The sequence below is a fragment of the Gopherus flavomarginatus genome, chromosome 3 (genome assembly GCF_025201925.1).
Source record: "Gopherus flavomarginatus isolate rGopFla2 chromosome 3, rGopFla2.mat.asm, whole genome shotgun sequence".
Classification (NCBI taxonomy): Eukaryota; Metazoa; Chordata; order Testudines; family Testudinidae; genus Gopherus; species Gopherus flavomarginatus.
Window position 1 is genome coordinate 89,470,060 of NC_066619.1, and position 12,220 is coordinate 89,482,279.

The 12,220-nt window shown below is 39.0% G+C and overlaps 1 protein-coding gene across 3 annotated transcripts in view; it reads left to right on the forward strand.

Annotated features, from left to right (window-relative positions):
• The window catches only part of PTCH1 (patched 1), a 76,355-nt gene that overhangs the window by 31,719 nt on the left and 32,416 nt on the right, over positions 1 to 12,220 (forward strand). For 2 of the 3 annotated variants that reach the window (XM_050945566.1, XM_050945567.1), the window contains 6 exons: positions 1,398 to 1,519; positions 3,247 to 3,394; positions 4,242 to 4,373; positions 4,680 to 4,835; positions 5,438 to 5,536; positions 6,353 to 6,478. In XM_050945566.1, coding sequence (XP_050801523.1) covers positions 1,398 to 1,519; positions 3,247 to 3,394; positions 4,242 to 4,373; positions 4,680 to 4,835; positions 5,438 to 5,536; positions 6,353 to 6,478 — 783 coding nt within the window. The remainder of the gene's footprint in view (positions 1 to 1,397; positions 1,520 to 3,246; positions 3,395 to 4,241; positions 4,374 to 4,679; positions 4,836 to 5,437; positions 5,537 to 6,352; positions 6,479 to 12,220) is intronic. The other variant, XM_050945568.1, reaches the window with a different exon arrangement.

Genomic DNA, 12,220 nt, shown 5'->3' on the forward strand with positions numbered 1-12,220 from the left:
GGAGGGAAGGGAAAGAGCTGTAATTTTTTAAAAGCAACACAAGTCTCATATTTCCAAGCAATCTTTATTATTTGATTCCTGTTATATGGGCTTAATCACGAGCTGCTAACTTTCTTCAGTCTCTGAGGCAATACTGTGACTCAGAGTCAGATTATGGCTCTTCAGCCATGGGCTTGATGGGAGATGGTACCACAGTGACACACTGTCCCATCTGGAACACCAATAGTCATTTGCCTCAGGCAGGCAGAGTGACTCCTGGAGTGCAGGAGGAGTGCAGCTGCTGCTACACACTGACATGGTGTACCATGCTGGGCCAGTTTTGCTGACCTGTGCAGAGGGTTGGCAAGTCCTTGGCCCCAACTTCACCTGCCCCCTCCAACCCACTATGACAACTCTGGTGATGCCAGAGTTGTATAGTCACTGAGCTTGATTTTACTTTTAGTTGCTGGTAAGTCAAGAGTAACCAAACTGAAGTCAGTAGGGTTACATAAGAGTAAAATCAACATACAAGTAGGAAAATCAGGTCTGTTGTACTTTTGGCGTATAAGAACTATGATTATGCCTGGTCTCACCATAGAAGCACGTCGGGGGAGGAAGGGCCTTGTGTCTTCTACCCAGCAGAATACTGGTGCAAGTCTTGACTCAAGCCAGTCCTTAGTGTCATTTGTTTTTTTTGTCCTTTCATAATTCACTCTCTCATCACACAAACATATTAACATGCAAAAGCTCACGAAAAGAAATAAAATTGTAATAAAGAATGAGGTTCACTTGTTGAGTCCCACTTGGAATTGAATGTGCTTGAAGATCTCTTCCACCTCACTGAAGTTAATGGGAGTCAGTTGGCCAGTCCAAGTCATTTCCAGGGTTTCAGTGGGAGTTTTGCCTGAGAAAGAAACTTCAGGAACAGACTGCACATTTACATGACAAATCATATTCCTAATACTATTTTGAATTTGCATATTCAGGATGCATATTCCAAACAGGTATATCTACATGGGCAGAGAAAATGAATTATCTGGAAAAATGTTAGCAAGGAGTGCTTCCTTGTGGATTTTGTAGTAGATTCATGGAGCACATTCATGTACTAAGTATTAGGATTACAAGTGAGAACTTCCTGTCATAAAAATATAGTTAATCTGTATTTTACACAGTGTAAAAATAAATATAACCAACTAAACAAAAACATTATGGTTTAAGCTTTGAAGTCTCATGAAGAAATATTTGGCTAGCTTTAGCTCTTTGCTGGAAGTTAATCATGAAGGCTGTTCTGTTTGATAAGCACATTTTTAGCATTTGACTTCTGTTTTATTTTATTCCAGTGTACTAGATGTTGATGTCAAATATGATTTGTTTGCTAAGTCACACAGCTGGATGACTTATCAATAATTTTATTTTAGCCTCTTGATGTGGCCCTTGTTTTGAGTGGTGGATGCTACGGACTGTCAAAAAAGTACATGCACTGGCAGGAGGAGTTGATTGTAGGTGGGACAGTCAAGAATGATACTGGAAAACTTGTCAGGTAAACACACAGAGTTTTAAAGTAAATTCTTTAGCTTTACACTGTTAGGAGTTTAAAAAAAAAGTACAAAACCAATTGCCTCCTAAAATCAGTGAAAGTTGCAAAACTTTCATACAAAAGAGAGAAGCAAACTGCATGCTGAAGTCACTGCTGCCTGCTTCAGACCCAATAGACATAAACGTATTCCTCGGATGGAAGGCTTTTTCTGGTGACTTAGGCCCAGGTCCACAAAGGGACTTACATTGTGATACTAAGTGTTGCAATGTCTAACTTTTAGGTTCCTAAAAAATTCACAAGAACATAGGTGCCTAAGTTCAGGCTTCAGGGAGGTGTGTATCTCTGCTTGAAATCCATGAACCTGGAGAAGATAGCCACTCCTCCACCAAACTTACATGCAGTATCCAATCCAGTAGTCATGCTTAGAGGCTGCCTAGATCTACACAAAACAGCCAAAGGTTAGGGTAAGGAAGAGGAGGCAGATCTTCCTTATAACCATTAACCCATTGGTTAGTGTACTCACCCATGATGTGGGAGATCACTGATTCAAGTCCCCTCTCTCGCTGATGAGAAGGGATTTGAATAGGGAGTGCCACCTCTCCAGTGAGCATTCTAACCACTGTACTGTACTTCAACAGGAGACTGAGGGAGCCCCACATCAGAATATCCCATAGGATAATGGTTAGGGCATTCACCTGAGATTGAATTCTACTCTGTATGGCAGTATATCTTGAATAAACATTGTGATGGATGTTACAAAAACCTGGAATGTGGCAGGTATCTCAAAAGAATTCCTGGGACCCCAGCACATCATATGAAGAAACAGGACTGTCCTTGGAAACAATGGGACATATAGTCATTTTACATATATGTAGAGTAGCAGAAGTTTAAGATGCAGGTTATATATTAAAATAAAATTAAATGGATGTGTTTATGCTGAGACATAACATAAGTATCATTGAAAAGTTAAAAAATGCATGCAGAATTTTAATAAAAGTTTTTGTAAAGATTTTGAAGTTTTTACACTGAGTATTAAGGGTTTTTTATTTTATTTTAATGAATTTAATATATTCTGAGAAGTTGAACTGCAGCATAGTTTAAGAAGTAGCCAAAAATACATCTAAAGTGAAATGTGTTCAGTCTTTCTTTGGATGGCCGTGTATGCTAGATGCAATTATATAATGTTGAACAGAGAGTAAAAATTTGCTGATGAACAGCGATCACCCTTTGTGTAATCCTTGTTGCTTGTCAAGAGTTCAGTCTGGCATTTTTCCCCAAGGAAAGCAAAAATCCCAAAGCCCCTGGATGAAGAATTATTGACAACTTGTTACATTATGCAGTATTCCTCACTATTCCTCTGCCCTCCCTAGTTCATATATTAGAAATTAGATAGTATATTGACTATTAATTTAATTTTTGTCTTTGTCCAAAAACAGATTTGTAAGGTTACATCCTTTAGGTCAGAAATGGATTCTATTGAAGTTCATGGCAAAGCTTCTATTGTCTTAAGTGGAATCAGAATCTGGCCCTAAATACTGTAAAATATCAATACATCTGTACCAGTAACTAAATAGAATAATTATTCTGGGTCAATTTTAATGTGCCTTATAAAAGAAAAATATTCTTGCAAGTTGCTCTAAGGCTCTCATTCAAGACTTTATGCAATGAAAATCCCTTCCTGAAAATGTTTGTTTTATACCTTTTCCTCCTTCTCCCTCTCCCTGTTACAGTGCTCAGGCTTTGCAGACCATGTTTCAGTTAATGACTCCTAAGCAAATGTATGAACACTTCAAGGGGTATGAGTATGTTTCACACATCAACTGGAATGAAGACAAGGCAGCTGCAATTCTGGAAGCCTGGCAGAGGATGTATGTTGAGGTAAAATACAAAGTCACCTGGAAATTATGCTTTGAAATGTATAGATGATCGTAGTCCAATAAGGAAGATGCTTAATGTGTGGGTGTGTCCTGGTTCTAAAGCAACAATGTACTCACTGCAACAGGATATTTTAAAATATGGCTTTTCTTTCTTCTTTTTAATATAACAACTATTTGGCTGTTCACATATGAGTAACACTAAGAAAAGGTACTGTTTATTTTTTGTTCCTGTTATTGAGAACATTTTTCTTATTTGCTGAGACGGAAAATGAACTGAAGATGTAAGTGCTAGATTGAATTTAAAAGCACTTGGTCAGTGTGATTACTGGAGAAAGGTGTCTGGAAAACATTAGCTAGCGATAGAATCTGCTCACAGCTGCAGTCCCATTGGTGAGGTCATGTGACATTATCTGGCCTTTGTTTCCCAGGCCTTGACCTCTGCTGAGCTGCTTGTGACCTCCCTAAAGTAGCCGGCCAATGAAGAAAGAGAGGAGTGCCCTTAAGAATTTGTTGTTTTGGATTAGAGGCAAGACTGATATAACTAGAGTTAGAGAGAAAAGGAAGAGAGCAGAAAAGCCTTCCTAAATTTCAATATTGAAAATTTTTCTGAATGAACTGTGATTGCCTTCTCAGCAAAACACACATTCTGATTTGATCTTCAGTAACTTGCAATGAATATGTACCGAATGCATTAGTGATTTCAAGTAGGATCAACAAAATCTCCTCTGAAGGGTGTACATTTTAATGCTAATGATTAAGACAAAAGTTGGCTTCAAATGTATAGTGCAGAAAGCTCATAATGTATCCCCTTCGTTTAGTAATGCTTATTGTTAAATATCTGTTCACAGGTAGTTCATCAAAGTGTTGCACAAAACTCTACTCAGAAGGTGCTTTCCTTTACTACAACTACTCTGGATGACATCCTAAAATCATTTTCTGACGTCAGTGTTATCAGAGTTGCTAGCGGCTACTTATTAATGGTAAAATAAATGTAATCTTGTTTGTTTAATTTCTCTAATGTTCTAACTGCTTTTAACATACATGTGCATTATTGACTCCATCCTGCGGTATATATGGTAATTTTCATAATGCCTAGGATGAAATTGTCAGTTTGCAATTTGTGCATCTTTGACTTATGAGTTATCACCTGTTTATATAACATCTCTAATGTGTGTACTCTTTTTAAAATGTATTTTGTGTGCAAACTTTTGGTTGGGGGAGGTAAACATTAGAATATGACACATTCTAATGTTTTGCTTTTGTTTTTTCCATTGTTCTGCTTTCAGCTTGCCTATGCCTGTTTAACCATGCTGCGGTGGGACTGTGCCAAGTCCCAGGGTGCCGTGGGGCTGGCAGGAGTCTTGTTGGTTGCACTCTCAGTGGCTGCAGGATTGGGCCTGTGCTCATTGATTGGAATTTCCTTTAATGCTGCCACAACTCAGGTATTAAGGAGCTATTTAGTCTGCTGTTCGATTACAAGTGCTCTGTTAGTAAACAAACCCATCAGAATCAGTCTTTTGAAAAATAAAAATGCTGAGATTTTAGTTCTATACTTGTGCCTGTTTCCTCCAGCAGCTCACATTTCATATGTCCCACTTTGAGAAATTGCAAAAATAGTGCTCCTGATGGGTGTTAAAGAGAGAGGCCCCAATCCTGCAACTTACTTTATGCAGGCGGACCCCAGTGCACTGATTTCTGCAGAGGTGCAGAATAGGGGACCAGATATTTTGCTCTTAAATCTGAAAGTATCAGACTGCCCAAGTTCTACCAAAATACACTTGGGATCTAATCCAGTATTCCTTGTCTACCCAAATCTCTCATTGACTTCAGTGGGATTTTGCATGCATAAGGAATGCAGCATCAGTCCCTTGGCACTATTTCAGAAAGAAAGTTACTAGCCTTACTTTATCCTTTATTTTTTTGTTCCTGCCCATAGATTCCTGTTTAAAGTGTGCCGGGAATATTGTTTAATTAGCCATTTAATATCTGGCTACATGGTAGGTCATAAGTGTAATATAAACAGCGTCCTTGTTTTTTTCCACAGGTTTTGCCTTTTCTTGCTCTTGGAGTTGGAGTAGATGATGTTTTCCTTTTGGCACATGCATTTAGTGAAACGGGGCAGAATAAGAGAATTCCGTTTGAGGTAATGATAACATGATAACACCAATGATAACAATTCCTTTTTTATTTATAAAGGAGTGATAATTGAAAATACTAAATAATCATTAACATATGAGCATTGTGGAATCCCAAATCCTCTAATTGTTGCAGCATTCTCCCTCTAAACTGGGGTTTTGTGTTCAGTTTGGAGTTCCGTATCAGAATTACAAATCTGTGTAAAAAAGCAACGTGTATTTCCTTGTTTTTTATTGTATACAAACTGTGTCTTCCACATGCTCTTTTGTCATCTGTCTTAGCACACAAGCACCAGAGACTCCTTTACCTGTAGCCACCAGTTGACAAACAATCCTTTCTCATTTTTTTTTTAAACAAAGTATGAAGCTTTGTGTGGTCCTGGGTTTGTTGCTACATGCTTCCCAAGACACTGTAGATACATAGTTTAGCCATGAGTTTAATGCATGCTTATTTTGTCTGAAAAGTATTTAAAACAAGTGACTGAACTGATACAAAACATAACCTCATTAATAAAAGAAATATTTGATATCTAATCTCAGCATCACTTTATCTTTGAATTTTGAAGCCATGCTAAGCCTTCTTTTCCCCCTAAAGAATTGTTAGCGCTTTATGTGGCACCTGCTATATTGTCAGATTATGTTAAGTGGATGCTTTTATTTCAGTATGGACTTGTTATAGATTGCCATTGTCATCATGTTACATCTACAATAGTGATCTTTCGCTGCTACCTCACAGCTCCATTTGCAGGATCTAACCCTTAAACACCCAATGCTTTATACTCTTGAATTCATTGGACTCTTAAGATATGTTTTATGTTTTTCAGGATAGAACAGGTGAATGTTTGAAGCGAACAGGAGCAAGCGTTGCCCTTACATCTATCAGCAATGTTACTGCCTTCTTTATGGCTGCCTTAATTCCTATTCCTGCTTTACGGGCATTCTCACTCCAAGTAAGTTGATATCAGGTTTTGCTGGCTTTTATGATTGTGCTTATATCATGGTAGGGCGAGGATAGTAACTCTCAGTGATAGTATCATGGTCAGTACTGGGTACTTCTCCATTCCACTGCATTGACTTCTGCTCCCTAGTCTACCACACATATAGAAGGAGGTGACAACACCCATTCTTTTCATCCTTACTCTGCTCCTCCTAGTTCTTGCAAATGGATCCTAACCCTCTGGTGTCCCACAGGAGAGTGAAAGAGCACCCTGACCATCCAACGGTCTCCCAGCACAAAAACAAAAAGTAGAAAACTAAGCGAGATTTAACACACACACACCTCTGCGGCTAAAAGCAGCAGGCTATACACTAGCCTACAAAACCAGATTGCTGACTGGGAGTATAATTCTTTGTGCAATGACAGCAACAAGGAGCACTGCTGCCACATTAACTATTACCACAGCAATAGGTACTTCCCTTATTCCCAATGTCTTTTTAACAGAGTATTGGAACAAAGTATATCGATAATTTCATGTGCCCAACTACTTTGAGAGAATGTGTGAATGTTATGAATGGAAAGCTCTCTCTCTCTCGCTCCCTGGTATTTATGTTTGTGATAAAACATTTTCAGAGAGATTAAATATTGAGAGATATCGAAGGAAGCTCCTCTTGAAAGCTAAAGGCTCTTTGAAGAGAGCTCTGTGAGGTTCTCCTCTGACACTGCTCTAACACATAGGCAATTTATAGCGCTGTCTGACCTTAGTACACAGCAGAGAAACTGTACTTTTTCAATAGTAATTTTTCTTCTGTTGTAGCCTGGCTCTCTAATCGTTTTTCATTCTACTTGACCCTTGACCTACCCAGAGGAAGTGAGGCTGCAATTTTTCTTAATACCTGTGGCAATTATTGCAGTTTTCAGAGGCTCTGGCATGTCTGCATTAAGCTGTGAAACGATAAGCAGTTACTGATTACAGCTGCATGAGGACCAATGAACATTAATAATTTACTATTTTTCTTCTCAATAGGCATTTTGATAGTTAATAATATAGAAAATACAGGAAAACACAGGCATCACTGTTCTGCATTGTGTATCTTCAAATGATATCTAAAATTAGGGATGCAAGTTTTTAGCAGTGATTCATTTGTTGTGGGATGGGAGCAGGGGGCAGGGCAGTAATACAATTAATCCTGAAAGCCACTTTCATCTCTTATGGGGGATATTGACAGAGGAATTATTTAAAATCTTATGGCAAAGATCAGCTGTTGTAGACTTTGTTCAGGATTCATGCCTATTCACATACACAATGATTAACATAGATTTCAGCACTCACTGTTAGAGCATATGCAAATTGTTGAAAGTAAACATTTTCTTTTTAAACACTCTCTTGGAATGAAATTATTTATTATGATCTCTTCTACTCCATGGCCCAACTCCAAGGATCCAGCACCTAGCCCAAGTGGTAGAAAGGGCTTTGGATATCTCCATTGGGAGTCCTTGGGAACTTGTTTTCCCCCTTCATTTCATATGCTACACAGTGGCTGCTGAATGGCTTCTTGGAGGCTACCTCAGCCCAATATACTGATCATAGGAAGAAGAGTTGGAGGATCCACACAGAGAGAGATTCTGTGGCCCCAGTCACTCAACTTCTGTGTTTTGGGGGCCTTCACAAATGTGGACTCCATGCTGTAAAGGGACACTCAAGTCCTGGGGAGTCTGCCTCAAATATGTCCCCACCACACACACCAGAAATACACCAATTTCACTGCCAGTGGGACATCCACAGAGAGGGCAGCTGTATTAGTCCATGTGTGCATATATATATTAAACTTTTTCTCTCTTCTGTTTGACAGATATATTATGTGACCTATAATTTTGCTGTCAATTCACTCAGTAGTTCACAGTAGCAGGCACATGTTGTCAAATGTACCATGCTTTCAAAAAACAAACGTCTGATGATCCAAATGAGGTTTCAGCACATCCAGTGTGTCCATTATGATTTGCATGTTTAGGTTATTCAGACTGATAAATGTCAGAATTAAGGTCTCTTATAAAGTAGCAGTTATCTTAGAATCTTTCTGTTGGAACTTCTACTCAGTCCTTCCAGTATCTAAAGCAGTACTTGATTTGCCCAGTCTTTTCATCTATTTTGCCATAACCTCTCTCTGCTCATATGTAGTAGCACATTTTATACATATGACAGATGGAATAATGCGCAAAATATGCACCCTATGACCTGCACTGAGGATCTGCTGGTAACTGAACAATTTGTGAACACAGATGAAAAATTTGAGAATGAAGCCTTTTATTGTTAGAAATGGGGGCATCTATTACTTGTTCTGTATTGCTTCACCAGGTGTAATCAAAATCAGGTGATGCATTTAATCACAGCATTCAGAATCAGTTAACCATGTAAGATTCTAGTGGGTGGTCTGTTTTTACATGTGGATTTCTTTATTTACAATTTTCTTCCTCCCTTTCCCTCTCATTCACGTTTGTTTAAATAAGAACTCCTTGCTGACTTTGACATTTTCCTAGTGGAGCTTAGAAAGCACTGAAATACAGCAGTTTTCTTTTCGTAGATACTGATTTCTGTTAATCTAGATAGCAAACTTTTAGCAGATGGGCTTAAAAAGAGGGTTACTTTTGACCTTATTTCTTTCTTCATTCACTTTCCTGAAGACATTGCAAGATAGCTGTCAAAGCTTCCGTGGCTTTTGAGGCCCAGGATCTGTAAAATAACTCAGCTGCTGAGGGAGAATAAATGACTTCCTGACTAGCGCGTATAAATGGGAACACAACCTTCAGCCTAGCATATCAACACTTTCTTCTTTCTGAACTTCTGTTATGGGAGCTAATGTAGCTCATCCATACTTCTGAATTGTTCAGTTACTTTAAGAAATTCAAAGCCCACAAAATAGGGGGCTGTTGTCTCAAGAGTTGACTAATGTTTTTCTTTTAAATTCAGATTTATTCTGTAACTTTTGCAGATCTTACATAATGTATTAGCCTTTATCAAATATAAAGAAAAGAAAATCAGCAGTCCTAAAGTGAGCTTCTACAACATATTATCTGAGGGGGTTTGTTTTGCTTTACAGCTTTTATTACGTGGTGGGGGTTGGGTTTTTTTTTTTTTTTTTTGTCATTTGTTGCTTTCATAAATTGTTTAACTCAGGGGCATAGAATTTGAGATGCTGAATGCTTTTATGAGCATTCATACTCACATTGATTCACCCAAACTCACATTGATTCACCTCCTAGAGGGCTGTCAAGATTGGGTCCTAAATTTATAGATATATATAATATTCTTAAAATTAGTGTAGGCGATCAAAGAAATCTGTGAATTCTTTTGGCCAAATCTGCTGTAAGAACATCTTCAAAAATAGCTCTTTGTTTTATTTCTAAGTGGGGGAGGAAGTGGAAAAATATAAAAACTGAGTCAAATTCTGCCCTACCTGTGCAACCCTGTTGAATTCATGGGACAAATACAGCCCTGGCAGAAGAGGGCACAACTCCATGAAAATCAATAGAACTTAGCCCCACTTACACCAGGGCTGAATTTGGCCTTGTATATGTAAGTTCCATGCTTGATGTTCTAGTAATCAAGCATGGAACTTAGCCCAATAAATTGTAGCAATAACAATTTTCCTCAATGCAAGAATGATGAACTTTTTCCTAAATGTTAAAGTAGGTTGTCATGTGTGGGATTTCCTTCATAATACACAACATCCTGTGTAGCTGAAAGAGATACCTGTGCTTTATTGAGAGAGAGAGAATGTAAGTTGTTAAATGAATTCATTATCTTACTCTGTGGAATAACACTGAAAAGGCTTGCCCTCTCCTCTTTTCCAACTCTTTAAACTGTCTCTGCTCCTGTCATGAGGATTTAAGGAGCAGAAGTAAAGCTAGGGGAGGGGAGAATCCAAGACATGTATGCTATCAGAAGGGAGTTGCAGTGAGGCAGCAATAAGGTGGATGTCTTTGTGACAGGCCTCCTCATCTGCTCATCACCTCTGGCTGTGCAGCACACCCACTCTCCTTGGGTGGTCTACCAGGAATGGCAAAGACTAGCACATACCTTGGGCAGGGCCCCAACCTACCAGCCTTTTTACCTTCTCCCTCAGTGACTCCAGCACAGACTTCCATTCTCTTATTTCAGTTAACAGATGCAGCAGCAGCCACCAGATTTTACAGCAGCAGATTACTAAAATGTTTAAGTTTGGTTCAGAGAAAGCAGCCAAATTCTTGGAATGTGTTTGATGCTCACTCTTTAGAGAGCCCCTTCATCCCACACCCCGAAATGAGGCCTCAGCTCCTTCCCTCTCGGACTAATCCCAAAATTTTTGTTGACTTTTCAAGAGGGAGGCATGAGGCTCTTCCCACTCCCAGCTCCCTCTGCTGGGTCTTGTGGCTGCTGATTTCAGATTCCCTGTAGTCTAACACTATATTCCCACACTACAGACTTCATTAACTTAGAGTTAAGGTGCAGTTCCTGTTGACATAATCACTGCAAATCAAGGAAATTGTAAATGAAGGGCCCAAGTTCGTTCACATGCCTCAATACCCAAACATCACTCAACCCAGACACCAAACCTCCATAACAAACAGTAGCACTGAGAGAAGCCTTTGAGGTCCTGATACATCAGCACTTAGAAACTCTGCTCTTCCTCAATCTCCCCTCCCCTCACTGCAGACCCCACCCACTAACCCTGATTCTCATCCCCCTCCTCCCAAGTCTCCTGCTCTTTTTGCTTCTCTGGGTCCCCAGAGGCAGAAGTATATGTTAGGAGCTGATCTGGGGATTCAGAGAGAGAGACTGTATCAGGTCCGTTATCTTCTCTTTGACGAGATGATGAGTGAAGATTGATAAGGAGAACAACTCTTGATATTCATTTTAAACTCTTCATTTTAAAAATTAAAAACTATCTTATACCTGAGATGTCATTCTGTCTGTGTGAGTGGGTGAGTAAGTCTGGAGTTTGTAAAGACTGCGATACTTCAGCTAGAGGAGTTCATGAAACTATGAGACTGTGAAGGAAATTTCACAAAAGGATTGTTTGAAAAATGTTTTCTTTGGCAAAGTCAGTATATCTGTGACCAAAATTGCATTATTTAGAATTCAGTAGTCCTAGGAAGAGTAGTTATGTTTAATGTGGAGACTAAATTTACTCATTAGAGTATGAAGTAGAATGCTGTTAATCCTGCTTAAGTACAAATCCCCACACAATTTTAACTAGAGCCCCAAGGCAACTGAGACCCAAGGGTTTTGGTACCCACAGTGGAATCCACTAAGGTAAGGGCTGTATGTGGAAGTGTTGGGGAGGAGGGTGTCTATGAAGCTGGGGGCCCAGTTAGAAGGTTTTGTGGATGCTGGAAAAATTAGGGACTATATTGGGAAATTGGGAGCAGGGCTTGACTGATCTACCAAAATCTCAAAAAGTTTGCAGGAAGGTTGACAGAAGCTCTTACTTTAACTGAATTAATTACTTGTGCTTTATAGATACTTCAACCGTGATTGACTTTGCAGAATAATAATAATTAAAAAAAAACTTCTGCAAAGTAGGCTCAGTAAATACCTCCCCTGCTAAAGCAGCAGTTTGTTTTCCTGACAGATTCAATCCATTCTAGAAAGGATCAAAAGGAAATCACTTAATTTTGCAGTCCCGGCTATGACCTTACATACCTTTGTGTGTGGGTATTTATAAATCATGGAATGGTCCTTGGATCTTTTCCCTGAAAGATTCAAGTGTTGGTT